The sequence below is a fragment of the Carassius auratus genome, unplaced genomic scaffold (genome assembly GCF_003368295.1).
Source record: "Carassius auratus strain Wakin unplaced genomic scaffold, ASM336829v1 scaf_tig00030051, whole genome shotgun sequence".
Lineage (NCBI taxonomy): Eukaryota > Metazoa > Chordata > Actinopteri > Cypriniformes > Cyprinidae > Carassius > Carassius auratus.
Window position 1 is genome coordinate 155,659 of NW_020525823.1, and position 15,233 is coordinate 170,891.

At 38.4% G+C, this 15,233-nt stretch overlaps 1 protein-coding gene across 1 annotated transcript in view; it reads left to right on the top strand.

The window, feature by feature from the left end:
• The window catches only part of LOC113080003 (glutamate receptor 1-like), a 51,275-nt gene that overhangs the window by 33,294 nt on the left and 2,748 nt on the right, over positions 1 to 15,233 (top strand). Inside the window, exons 12-14 of the mRNA XM_026252247.1 lie at positions 4,659 to 4,857; positions 5,573 to 5,820; positions 12,458 to 12,572. Of these exons, the coding sequence (XP_026108032.1) occupies positions 4,659 to 4,857; positions 5,573 to 5,820; positions 12,458 to 12,572 (562 nt within the window). The remainder of the gene's footprint in view (positions 1 to 4,658; positions 4,858 to 5,572; positions 5,821 to 12,457; positions 12,573 to 15,233) is intronic.

Here is a 15,233-nt window from a genome sequence, read left to right on the forward strand (position 1 = left end):
AGAGTGTTCACGTGAGGGATGGTGTAGATGTGTTTCCTTGGAAAGCTGTCACATAAAGGCCAGATTAATTTTCCAATGATTTAAATTGTCCTGGAGGCTGATGATCAGTCTGTTCACACTGGCTGAAAAATAATCCAAGTGTTCGCCTGGATATGAGCCAGGAGAAGTGAGTGTGTGTGTGTGTGTGTGTGACTGAGAATCAGAGCGGGTAGTAACCCAGAGGAAGCGATACATATTGTGAGCCTTAGGAGCATTATGTGAGATGTGGTGTGTGTTTTTTGTGTCTCTTCATGTGTGTTTGTGCGGGGTCAGACCATCAGGCTTTGCAGCGAGCATGACAGTTCAACCCAGGCTCTGTGGTGCCGCCTTCCTCCTGCGGGCCTCTGACTGTCACTTCAACTTTGTCCAGATTCCCTTTCCCCAGTACACATATACTCTCCCATTTACAAACACTTCCATACGCCGTGACACTAGCAGGTCACGTACACATTAGGTTTAGGTCACACATTTCGGTCACAAGCACATTAGTGTAATTTCAGAATACAAACACACATACAGAGAAGCCTAGAGGGAAGTCTAGCTTGGGCCTTTCCCACTGTCGAGGTGACCTTGCCATCCCGAGTGTTTGGAAATCCTCTGCAGTGTTTAACAGAACTGTGAGACCAGAGTACAATCAGAGACCATCAGCATGTCACAACGTTCCCAACGGCGGCTGCCCGAGTTTCTGTGAACGGACATTTTGCAGCATTACAATTTGGAACAATAATGAGACTTTATTTTTTGTTTGTTACAGTTCTGTCGTGAGTCATCGTGTCTCATTGGAGATGTGATTGAGGCTGTTTGAAAGAATGTTCGTCCATGGAACCTTTTACTTTGCTTTCAGTGTAGGAGTGACCCATATTCTATGGATTAGTTTGATAATTCATTTGGAGTATTCATTAGAGGATCATGCCGGCATTCTTCTAATGTGCAAGTTGTGTGTGTTCAAATACTTGTGAACCTGTAATGGTTTTTAAAGGTCCTAAATACCTCTCACATACAAAAATGCACACATATATTTATATGCATGCAAAATGGTAAGAAAAACTCTCTGCAGTTCTTTCCTTTCTTAAAACATTACACAAAATCGAAATGCATTTTGTCTGTATTAAATAATTTTGTCTGCTCAAATAATTGTTTATACCAGATGCCTAAATTCACAAATTTTGTTTGCAAACACACTACTGACTGATGGTTATAAAGGTGGACATTTCACACAAAACAGCTGCACTCGCAGGGGTGCAGGAATGCGCGGGATGGGGGGCTGTTAGGGTGCCTTCACGCGATAGAGCCTATTTACTAATTTAAAATAGCAGGATATTCTACTAATTACTTATTGCAAGTAATGCCAATTATCTGCACCTCAGCATTGTAATACATAAAACAGTATGCAATAATAACCTGTTGAGTGTAAATATTATTTTTAATTCAAATTATTAAATGCCACTCTATTGGGCCAAGCCCTCCCTGCACCTACCCTAACCCTACCCGATACTTTATTTTCAACTTTTTGATTATTTCCTTAATTTTAATTTAAAATGAATACTTTTCTCATGTGATTTGAAGTTTGAAAAGGGAGGAAAAAAATTCGTCCAAAGACAGATTTGAACCCTGGTTGATTGTGTCAAAAGTAATGTGACACACTCTTTACCATCTACGCCATTGAATCTGACAATTGATGACCGTCCCTTTCACACGTCGGAGGATGGAGTTAGTGTAAACAGCCTCTGCCAACAAGGCGGGCTATTTACACAGTGTCAATAGACACTCCAATTAGCTTAACAGTTGCCCACAGAAAAAAAAAAACTGGGTGTGCTGCAGCACTTCCCTGTTGATCAGAATGAATGAAAGTCAACTTTGTATAACACTTATGGAAGCTGAAGAGACATGTGAAAATAGGGAGATGGGCTGGGTGAGAGAGATGAGAAAGATAAGCAGAGTACAACAGAATGAGAGAGAGACAGTTTGAGATGAGGTGATGAGCTTACCCAGTGGACATTTTTGAAAAACTGATACTTTTTTCTGCAAAGGACTGCAGGTTTTGATTGAACCAGAATGCAATTCTCACAAAAAACAAAACAAAATATACACTACCATTCAAAAGGTTGGTTGGTATGTTTTGAGATATATATATATATATATATATATATATATATATATATATATATATATATATATTGTGAAGGGTGGAATTTATTAAGGGAATCCGTGAAAGAAGTGGCGATGCTGTGAGGTGGTTTGGGTGTTCGGTGCTTGGCATCCTGTCTTGAAAGTGCTCTAGTGCAGTATGGGTCCTTGCTCTGCTGTAGTGTTGGGGCTGGCGGTCACACGCTGCTTTCTAGGGCAGAGGAAAATACAATGTTAGCCGAATCTCATGGAGACATCTCTCACCTCTGTGCCCGCTTGTGGGGTCTATATTGGCAGCGGCCGATGGCACGCAGGTGTGGCCGCTCAGCCTGTGATGAGTAGGGGCAGGTGTGTCTGCGCTGTTGCCATGCCGATGCTGATGAGCGCTCGGGACACGTGTCACAATATATATATATATATATATATATATATATATATATTGTGATTCAATAAGGATGCATTAAATTGTTAAAAAGTAAATACATATACAAACGTAAATATATATAAATAAAGATAAATAAATACAAAGCTTCCTGAAAAATGCATCTATTTCCACCAAAATATTAAATTGCAAATATATTAAATTAAATGTAAAAAAAATTATAAGAAATGTTTCATCAGCAAATCAGCATATTAAAATGATTTCTGAAGGATCATGTGACACTGACGACTGAAGTATTGATGCTGAAAAATCAGCTTTGTCATCACAGGAATAAATAACATTTTTAAATATTTTAAAATAGAAAATAGTTATTTTAAATTGTAATAATATTTTAGTGAGTGAGGTGACATGGTCAAGTATGGTTATGACCCATACTCAGAATTTGTGCTTTGCATTTAAGCCATCCATGTGCACACACACAGTAGTGAACACACACCCGGAGCAGTGGGGTACAGCATATTGCTACAGCATCCAGGGAGCAGTTGGGGCTTTGGTGCCTTGCTCAGGGGTCTCATGAGGGCAGAAGAGAGAGCTGATTATTCCCCCACCAACGAATCCTGCCAGACCTGAGACTTGAAACCTTTTTCAACCTTTGGGTTACAAGTCTGACTCTCTAGCCATTAGGCAACGACTGCCCCACAACAGTCTTACTGTTATATTACTTTTTAATACTGATTTTTTTGTGGAGACACAGATAAAGCCAAATTCTTGAATGGTAGTATATGTATTTATATAATCATCCATTTGTCATTCTACTGTGCTTTTGACATGAGAAAGTGTGTGCTGTGTTTTCTGAGATAATTACAATATAGGGTCGTTCTGTTAATGGCATTTAAGTTGACAATACTAAATAATGTAGACTTTTATTAGAATAAGTAAGAATGAAATATCATGTTCCGGATCTGAATCTAACGTTCAACAACATGCATTACCATTCCAACAATGTTCCAGTGTTAGACATTTTACTTCCCTATAAAAATTCAGAGTGGTTTATTGGCCCCTTTAATAACTGATAATATCATTGGAAGCTGTGAAGAGAATTTCCCTTGAAAGCAAAAGGGCTGAATGGTGCACAGCATGTATTGGAAAGTAGAACTTTAGTGCAAGCTTGGCAGAACAGAATATTTGTTTCAATATAAGGCTAAGGGAACAGTGAAAGAAGAAAAAGTTTGAAGTTTTGAAATGTTTGAGGCACTCAGATCAATATACTGTACATGCATTGAGAAGTCACAGATCAAACCTGGCCATGTCTTCTGGACAAAAAAATTATTTTTGTTGTATTATTATTCACACAAGCAAGTTAATCTTCATCCATACATTTAATTTACTCAGTTTAACACATGAAAACAAGTTTTCAAAATGAATTAAATAACTTTTGATGTTGATGTTGATGTTACTGCCCCATTGAATATATCCAAAAAGTATAATAACAGCCTGAATTTCTTTGGTGTGTGTTTTTTTTTTAAATACTTGGGATCATTCTTGCATACTGGCAGCTTTCATGAAATGCTTGTAATTTCTGAAATGTGGCTTTAAAAAATGTCTATATTTTCTCAGTATATGTGAACATTTAACTGCAGTGTATTCAGTTTTAATGCATCCAGCTCCTATTTTAAGGAAAGAAACACAATTATACAGTATATTACTAAGATGTTTTATTCTAACCGTTAACGCATCACTCCTCCAGTCTTTTCATTTAAGCTCATATAAGTGATGTGCCAGACATTTTACATGAGACCGTTCTGAAGATAATTAAATTCTGCCATACAAAGGCTGAAAATGACTTTGCTTTTGTTTAAACTCTGATCAGGATCTGATTTATAACTATATCTCAACCATTAAGGCGGCCTTTCTTCATCATATATGCCTGCTGATAAAGTAATTAATTTACTGATTAATCATTATCTTCCCATTTTGTGCACAGTTAGTAATGAAAATCATATTAAAAATAGGACTCTTCATTATGAGTTTAATTTGATAAAGAAGATAACTATAATATTTAAGGCTAATAACCACCTGTTTTGTTCTGCTGTACTTGTTTCCTCCACAGATCTCTCTCTGGTCGTATAGTTGGAGGTGTGTGGTGGTTCTTCACTCTGATTATCATCTCCTCCTACACGGCCAACCTGGCTGCCTTCCTCACTGTGGAAAGGATGGTGTCACCCATCGAGAGTGCTGAGGATCTGGCTAAGCAAACAGAGATTGCCTATGGGACTCTGGATGGAGGATCCACCAAAGAGTTCTTCAGGGTAAGATGGAAGTAATTTACTATACTCTCAGGAAAGATGTGCAAAAATTATACTTTTATCAGTGCCCTCAAAGATTGTGCCTTAGTTTTGTACCTTATCTTCCACTAAAACTGCATGTTAGTACTTTTAAGATACTAATATTCAGCCTCAAGGTATTAATATGCACCCTTTATGAGTAGATAAGGTACAAAGATGAGAGTACTATCCTGATAAGAAGCTGTTGTAGCCCTGAAGGTACTATATTTGCACATTTTATCTGTACATTGAGTATTCAAAGAGAGAGTTGAACAAAAATGGTTCCAGTCTTCCTGAAATGGCACTGTGAAAGACTATGATATCAGGTACTTTGTCTATTTGAAATCTAAGTTTAGAAATGTAAATATAGAATGAAGCATTTCAACTGTGGCTGCTTTTGTGTGTTGTTATTCAATGATAATTGTCACATGTGCTGTAGATCAAAAAAATGTAATCAAAAATATGGTAAAAACTGTAATATTGTGAAATATTGTTACAATTTATAATCTCTTTTTCTCTTTGAATCTATTTTAAAAAAATTTGCAGCCATAACTCCAGTTTTCAGTGTAACACGATCCTTCAGAAATCATTCTAATATTTTGATTTGATGATCAAGAAATGTTTTTATGTTTTTTTTTACCATTATTCATGTCTTTGCTGTAACTTTTGATCAGTCTGACTTCGTTATATCTATCCTCAGAGATCAAAGATCGCAGTTTTTGAGAAGATGTGGTCCTACATGAAATCTGCAGACCCTTCTGTATTTGTGAAGACGACAGACGAAGGTGTCGTACGGGTGAGAAAGTCCAAAGGGAAGTATGCTTATCTGCTGGAGTCCACAATGAACGAATACATTGAGCAGCGCAAGCCATGTGACACCATGAAGGTGGGAGGAAACCTGGACTCAAAGGGCTATGGAATAGCAACACCCAAAGGATCTGCCCTGAGGTACGCCTGAGCCTCCTAACATTTCAACCAAATTTTTTTTCTTTTTGACAATGTGATTCTTTGAAAATCTGAGAGTTTACACTGGAGAGATGAGGGGATTACAAAAGACAGCTGAAGTGTGAAGAGTTTTCTCTTACAATAATGTAATAAAGTAGCTACAACTAAAGTTAAATTAGACTTTTTCTTTGCTACAAAGTTCTGTTTGTCGAACTTGAACGTCTCCATTGTAATCTCTCATTTTATGTGTTGACTGGAATTAGTTATAATTGTGTGTTCTGTACCATCAACTCTCATCACAGCAAAATTTGTACTCTTGTTTGTTATGATTCCATCATCAAGAGGAAGATTGTTTTATGTTTTTGTGTGAAAACCACGTCTCATTGTACTTTTGACTGAATGCATTCCATTTCTTCTATTCTTCATACATTTACATTTACATTTAATCATTTAGCAGACGCTTTTATCCAAAGCGACTTACAAATGAGAACAATAGAAGCAGTCAGGTCAACAAGAGAACAACAACAGTATACAAGTGCCATGAAAAGTCTCAGTTAGTCTAGTATAGAACGCATAGCCAGGATTTTTATTTTTAATTTTTTTTAATTTTTTTTTTTAATTTTTTTTAATTTTTTATTTTTTAAATTAAATGAACAAAGACGAGAAAAGGAAAAGTACTGGTGTTAGTAGGTTAAGTGCAGGCGAAAAAGATGAGTCTTTAGACGTTTCTTGAAAATGAGTAAAGACTCAGCTGTACGAATTGGGATTGGGAGGTCATTCCACCAGCTGGGCACAGTCCAGGAAAAGGTCCGTGAGAGTGATTTTGAATTTCTTTGGGATGGCACCACAAGGCGTTGTTCACTTGCAGAGCGCAAACTTCTGGAGGGCACATAGGATTTAACCAGTGAGTTTAGGTAAGTTGGTGCCGTGCCAGTGGTCGTCTTGTAGGCAAGCATCAGTACCTTGAATTTGATGCGAGCGGCTACTGGTAGCCAGTGTAACCTGATGAGGAGAGGAGTAACATGAGCTTTTTTTGGCTCATTGAAGACAACCCTCGCTGCTGCATTCTGGATCATTTGCAGAGGCTTGACAGTACATGCAGGAAGGCCCGCCAGGAGAGCATTACAATAGTCCAGTCTGGAGAGAACAAGAGCTTGGACAAGAAGTTGGGTTGCTTGCTCTGACAGGAAGGGTCTAATCTTCCTAATGTTGTATAAGGCAAACCTGCAGGACCGGGTCGTTGTAGCAATGTGGTCAGTGAAGCTTAATTGATGATCCATCACAACACCTAGGTTTCTGGCTGTCTTCGAAGGAGTTATGGTTGATGAGCCCAGCTGTATAGAGAAGTTGTGATGAATCAATGGGTTAGCTGGAATCACCAGGAGTTCAGTCTTTGTAAGGTTAAGCTGAAGGTGATGGTCATTCATCCAGCTAGAAATGTCACTCAGACAGGCTGAAATGCGAGCAGCTACCATCGGGTCATCTGGCTGGAATGAGAAGTAGAGTTGGGTGTCATCAGCATAGCAGTGATAAGAAAAGCCATGCTTCTGAATGACAGATCCTAAAGATGTCATGTAGATGGAGAAGAGAAGTGGTCCAAGTACTGAGCCTTGAGGAACCCCAGTAGCAAGGTGGTGTGACTTTGAAACATCACCCCTCCAAGACACACTGAAGGATCTGTCAGAGAGGTAGGACTTAACCCACAGGAGAGCAGTTCCAGAGATGCCCATCTTTCTGAGGGTGGACAGGAGAATCTGGTGATTAACAGTGTCAAAAGCAGCAGACAGGTCCAGCAAGATGAGTACCGAGGATTTTGAAGCTGCTCTTGCTAGTCGCAGGGCTTCAGTAACCGAGAGCAGAGCAGTCTCAGTTGAGTGGCCACTTTTGAAGCCAGATTGGTTGCTGTCCAGGAGGTTGTTCTGTCCAAGGAACATAGAAAGCTGGTTGAACACAGCTCGCTCAAGTGTCTTTGCAATGAATGGAAGAAGGGATACCGGTCTGTAGTTTTCAAGAAGCGCTGGATTTAGAGATGGTTTCTTGAGCAGTGGGCTTACCCGAGCCTGCTTGAATGCTAAGGGAAATGTTCCAGAGTGAAGAGAGGAGTTGATAATGTGAGTAAGTGAAGGTATGACTGAAGAAGAGATCGCTTGAAGGAGGTGAGTGGGGATTGGATCAAGTGGACAAGTAGTAGGATGATTGGACAGGAGAATTTTGGAGACGTCCATCTCTGAGAGTGGGGAGAAGGAGGATAAAGAGTGTGCATCGGTCATTGTGAAGTTGTCCTCGGTCTGCGGTGTGGAGAATTGGTCACTGATGGATCTTGTCTTATTTGTGAAGAAAGCTGCAAAGTCGTCTGCTGTAAGAATCGATGGAGGAGGCGGAGGCGGCGGATTAAGAAGAGAAGAGAAAGTCTTGAAGAGTGTCCGAGCATCACTGCAGCTGTTAATTTTGTTGTGGTAGTAGGATGTTTTAGCCGTGAAGACATCTGCAGAGAAGGAAGAGAGGAGAGATTGATACACCCTGAGGTCCGTAGAGTTTTTTGATTTCTGCCATTTCCTCTCTGCAGCCCTTAGTTTAGAGCGATGTTCACGGAGAACCTCGGACAGCCAGGGGGCAGATGGGGCAGTGCGTGCTGGTCTAGACAACAGTGGGCAAAAGTTGTCCAAGCAAGATGTTAAAGTGGAGCAAAGAGTGTCCGTAGCACTGTTTGTGTCCAGAGCAGAAAACTGAGAGAGTGGTGGAAGAGAGGATGAAACCACAGCAGATAGGCGAGATGGAGAGAGTGAGCGTAGGTTCCGTCGAAAGGTGACCTGCGTTGGAGTGTGTGCCACTTCAGGAGTAAGTGCTAGGTTAGCAGTAATGAGGAAGTGATCAGAGGTGTGCAGTGGAGCAACTGAAGAGGTGTCCACAGAGCAACAGCGTGTGTAGATGAGGTCCAGTTGGTTGCCCGATTTGTGAGTTGCTGTAGTAGACACTAGCTTGAGATCAAATGAGGTGAGCAGAGTTTTGAAGTCAGCAGCCTGGGGTTTATCTAGGTGGATGTTGAAGTCACCAAGCAGTACCAGAGGAGTACCATCTTCAGGAAAGTTTGATAGCAGCACATCCAACTCCTCCAAGAAGTTTCCCAGTTGACCTGGGGGACGATAAATGACCACAAAGTGGATTTTAACAGGGTGGGTTACAGTAATGGCATGTGATTCAAATGAACCAGTACCTGTAGGTGATGGCTGAAGATCAAATTTCCATTCTTTGGATATAAGGAGACCCGTACCTCCACCCCTCCCAGTGGTACGAGGAGTGTGGGAACAAGTGAAATTAGTGGAGAGGGCTGCAGGGGTGGCAGTATCTTCAGGTTTGATCCAAGTCTCTGTCAGTGCCATGAGGTTGAGACCGGAATGAGTAGCAATAGAAGAAATGAAGTCTGCTTTGTTAACTGCAGACTGGCAGTTCCAGAGACCAACTGGAATAGAGAGCATAGTAGTAGAGGTCAGAGGGACATGGCGTAAGTTTGTCAGACAGGCCTTCCTGCGACATACATAGCGTGCTCTCCGAGTGTTAGTAGTGATAGTAGAGATCTGAAAGCACATAGTGACTACAAGTGTAAGATATATTTGAGAGGCTATACAAAAAGTAAAAAAAAGAGAAAAGCAATACTCAAGTGCCCAGTCGGTGTCCTCGCTCGGTGGAGTCGCGCAGGTAGAGTCGATTGTCTTTACACTCGTCGGTCATGACACTGGGAATGACTGCTGAATATCTAACGTATTTTTCAACGTGGAAGTAAGTAGTTTTCTGTCAATGGTCGAGACGTCCGGGTCATTATCCGTAAATAACCAGAAGAATAAGAAAGTGCAATAAATGGTAAAACTGTTTGTGCTACAAACCAGTGCATACATAATATATTAAAGATAATATATTAAAATACTATAGTAAGACACTCCAGCAAAAAACTGCTGCTAAAAATAGCTGGAAGCAGACGGCACTGGAAGCCAGACACAAAAATTTACAAATGGCCACGCCCACTTTTACGGGAAAAATAAGGTGGATAAGCTTTGTCAACACAAGAATAATTGACATCTTAAAATATATTAAAATATATTAAAATATATCATAACCTTCATACATGAATCAAAGAACACATCCTTGCGAAGAAGTTCTGACCACAGCGGCCTACAAAGCCCACTGTGTTTTTCTTTAAATGCTAAATCTGATTTGAATAAGAGCTGTGTGCCTGTTCAGCAGAATTGAACTGTAGGGAAGAGTTCCCAAGAATTAATTTCATCATCTAGACTCCATTTAACAATATAAATTATCGTTGCTCGCCAAGGCTGCATCTATTTGATAAAAAATACAGTAAAAATAGTAATATTTGAGATATCATTAAAATTTTAAATAATTGTTTTCTATTTTAATATATTTTAAGATGTCAATTATTCTTGTGTTGACAAAGCTTATCCACCTTATTTTTCCCGTAAAAGTGGGCGTGGCCATTTGTAAATTTTTGTGTCTGGCTTCCAGTGCCGTCTGTTTCCAGCTATTTTTAGCAGCAGTTTTTTGCTGGAGTGTCTTACTATAGTATTTTAATATATTATCTTTAATATATTATGTATGCACTGGTTTGTAGCACAAGCAGTTTTACCATTTATTGCACTTTCTTATTCTTCTGGTTATTTACGGATAATGACCCGGACGTCTCGACCATTGACAGAAAACTACTTACTTCCACGTTGAAAAATACGTTGGATATTCAGCAGTCATTCCCAGTGTCATGATCCTTCAGAATTCATTCTAATATGCTGATTTGATGCTCAAGACACTTTTCTTATTATTATCAGTGGTGAAAATAGTTTTGTATAGTAGACTAATCTTTAATAAATAAAAAATAACGGTTCTTTTGAACAGTTACTTTTGATCAATGTAATGCATCCTGTACACATGAAATTGCATATTGATTTAACAAAAATGAGGCACACACAGATAATTTAAGGGAGTTCTTAAAATACAAATACGTATGATTTTAAAGGGTTAGTTCATCGAAAAATGAAAATTATGTCATTAATGACTCGTTCCAAACATGTAAGACCTCCGTTTATCTTTGGAACACAGTTGTTGATATTTTAGATTTAGTCCGAGAGCTCTCAGTCCCTCCATTGAAGCTGTGTGTACGGTATACTGTCCATGTCCAGAAAGGTAAGAAAAACATCATCAAAGTAGTCCATGTGACATCAGAGGGTCAGTTAGAATTTATCAATCTTTCAGTCTTTCATTCATTATCTGGCTCGGCTCGATGTTCATCTTCAGTCCTCTCTTCACATCAGTTCAGTCAGTGTACTGTTTGAGTAAATGAATTACTCCGGGATATTGGTTTGTTTTAACTCAGATGGAATCTCAGCCACATTAAAAAAAGTTAACAGCTCAAGTCATTTGTGGATTAATGCGTATTGGAGACGAGAACCATTTCAAACGATTCAGTTCGATTTGGTGAACTGATTCAAGAAGATCCGGTTACATCGAGTGATTCGTTCGCTAACCGGATATCACTAAACTGCACAGTTTTGTACTCTCTCACAACAGACACGGAAGAGAAGACAATCCTGAATAAAGTCGTAGTTTTTGACCAAAATGTATTTTCGATGTTTCAAAAAATTCTAACTGACCCTCTGATGTCACATGGACTACTTCGAAGATGTTTTTCTTACCTTTCTGGACATTATACAGTACATACATTTTCAATAGAGGGACAGAAAGCTCTCGTAGTAAATCTAAAATATCTTACACTGTGTTCCGATAGAGTTATTAATGACATAATTTTCATTTTTGGATGTACTATCCCTTTAAGACCTTTCAAACAGTAACAAAAATTTTCACTCCTGAAAAAAAAACACTCCTGAAAAAAAAAGAGTAGTCTTTTTTCCAGTCCGGAGCTAATAAATGTAAATCAGATGTTGACCGTTGACTTTTTCACTATCTTTCTCTCAAAAATCCTCTCTTATGCGCTCCATTTCAGATGTTGAGATAGTCTTATCCACCATTATCCTTCCTGACATCCTTGTTGTCTTGTGTACCCTGCAGATTTCAGATTAATGTTCATGGATGAAGTCTAGCTTTGTTTTAGCCATCCATAAGCACACTGGCCTCTTTCTCCCCCAGTCTCGAGGGGTGCCGAAAGAAGTCAGGGATTTTACTTAGAAAGTCACCCTCACAAGTGAGAATAGGCTGCATTAAGAATGCTCTGGGTTTAATTGCAGTGGTGGGATTCCCAAAAAACGAAATGTACAGTGAAACAGATTATCCAGAGCTAATCTACAGTAATATCAACTTAATCTGGGGATCCTCTTACCGGACCACGCTGTGACAAAGGGCTTAAATCCAGAGCTAATTCATCCTGTTTCCTCACTTACAATCTGGGTATTGCTTGGTAAAATCTCTCATAATTTGGTCAATTTTTTTTACACTTTAGCACAACACAAGACAACTAATATCACATCAACAAGCCCAGCAGAGCCAGGCACACAGTCAGATCAGTTTTATGTTCTGTTCACTTCCTCTACGACTTAATAGACTCACTTTTATTTGACACAACCTCTGCCTCGCCGTATCATATCACCAATGCTGACCCAGCTTATTTTATTATCATTTCAAGAAACCCAGTAAACCTGGCAGTGTTAAAACTGAACGAGCAGGGCCTGTTGGACAAATTGAAAAACAAATGGTGGTACGACAAGGGAGAGTGTGGCAGCGGAGGAGGTGATTCCAAGGTCAGCCCCAATATGAGCTATCCAGTGGGTAACCACTACCCTGGGGGGGTAACCGGCAACCTCAGTTAACAAACACCTCGGCTGCTGTTTCTACACCAATTGAAAATATTCCAACTCGATTTGTTTTATTCAATACGAATGATCCGTTTAAATGATTGGCGGTCAATTATAACCTTGTCATTTGGGTGTCATACTCAAAATTGTGCAAATCCGAGTGTTTTCGATCTCTTGCCGGTTACCCAAAGTGATATAGTAATACACATCTTGCCGTAGGGAGAAAGGTCACAAAGCTAGATGGAGTATTAATGCATATCACTTTGGCAGTGACAGTTTTCAAAACTCTGTGACTGTGCTGTTCTTTCTTTCTTTCCTTTTTTTTTTCAAGTTTTTGTTTTCTTTTCTATTTATCTGTAGACATTTAGAACACATCAAAATATAATTATGGGTGTATGTTTGCTTAAATGCTGAATAACATAAGATAACATGGGTAATGTTATTTATGTTATTTTCCTGGTTGAAGAATCCCCGTAAACCTAGCGGTGTTGAAACTCAATGAGCAAGCCGTCTTAGACAAACTGAAAAACAAATGGTGGTACGATAAGGGGGAGTGTGGAAGCAAGGACTCCGTCAGAAAGGTCAGTTCACTCATTGGTCCCTTCACTCACTTAGAGATCCAGCTTTAGCGCTTTACTAAAGGCCCTGTCCTCTTTTCTCTCAAGCACGCACCACAGCCAACGCTTTGTCTCCAATCTGCCATTTACCCAGAGACTTGTGCGCATTGTCATCATGTTGCTGTCTGGCCCTTATTACGTCCCACATTACAAAATAGATGTGATGCTTGTGTTGTATTTATAGAAATAGGCAACATGTTTTTTTTCTTCTTCACTCACTTCAGTGCTTCTGCATTGGCACTTAGTTCTTCGCTTGTTGCATTTACAAGTTAGTAAGCTTTTCTCACTTATTAGTTCTCATTCACTGCGTTGATACGTATTTGTGCATAAACCCTGAGTGCAAACCTGTTCATTCAAATCATGCTTTCATCAATAAGTTTACACACTTAAGGATAAAAGTTTGAGGATAAATGCAGCTGAAATCAATTGTACCCAAACAGATTAAACTTTTTCTGTTATATTATATTATATTGTGCTAACTCTCTCTATATATAAAACAAAATGTAAAATTTGTTGTTTTGATTCAAGAGAAAATGTATTTTCATATTATTTTAATATATAACTATGAAAAGACATTTTACTTATAAATATAAAATGTATAAAAATCTGCTTGCCTGTGTAGTTTGCATCATCAGTAAGGTGTATACTGAGAACTGAGGTCTTGTTTATATCACTGTATTAGTTCACTGAGGCGCGTTAAGCATCATTGAGGAATCCAGGAGTGTGACGTAAGAGAACTGAGTAGTAGGCTATTACAACTCAGCGTTACACAAGCCATGATATAAAATTCAAACTAAGCAACCGTAAAACCATATATGTTTTAGATGTAATGTTACATACTGGCCCTGATAATCATAAATAATATAGTTCTACTAACCGCTTGCTCCATTTCTGCAAATCAGTTTTTGTGAATGAATGACTTGCTCTACCTGTTGCTTTGGTCTCCATCAACACCCGCTTGCACCACCTGGTTGTGACCAACTAACAGCAGATGGAGATCATGCATGGGTACTCTGCTATTCCTGCAGTTCCTGGATGTGCATAGCTGAATTTTCTGCCTAATTTGAACCACTGAATATGTGGAAGCGAATTTGTAAATTGAAATAAAATGGACTGAAAATTGCCTGTCGAATATTATACGTCGTATTTTTAAACAGACTGAATATATTGGAATTGAACACTGGAAGGTGAATATGAATTATTCATTTTTTTGTTATAAAAAGATGTGTGAAATGTTTTGAATTAAAACAATATTCACAGCTTAAATAAACAACTATGTTTGATTTCAGACCCTAAAAATGCAAAGCCTGAAAATACAAACCCTGAAAATACAACCACTGTTAATGCAATGCATAATTTTTTCAGTTAGTGTAATTCAACATTCTTTTTTTGTTACAAAGACATTTGTCATTATTTTTAATCCATAGTGGTGATTGTTTGAAATCATCACCACATTTGGATTTAATAATTAGATTTTCATATTCATCCTGTTATTCTGTATAGGGTCCCAAGACACACCAAGAATTTACATTTTTCATTTTTAAAATACATGTATTCACATCTGTTTAAAACTATTAATCAGATATAACATTAATACACAAAGATGAGTTTAATGACTATTAAGCAGTACTGAACATAATTTTAATATTAAATAGTAGCTTATCTAAATTAGCACATCAGAATAATCTAAATATATTATTTAATAATGCTTATTTCAAATGCATATTACCGGTACCTATATTCAGCTCTGTTAATCTGGTGCTTTTTTATACATGAACTCATAGAAGTAATACCCACCTTGCCTTTGGTGGTTTTTATCAACATGTTTTATGGACAATGCATTTGATTTCTCTACATATATAATCAATAGAATTTCAAAAATGACAACAAACCAGTATGAAAACGTTAGGTGCTCAGTAGTAGTGGTTTAGTGTTATTTTCTCTTCATGGTATCTGCTCATAACAACAGCAACATTTAAAATCTAAATCC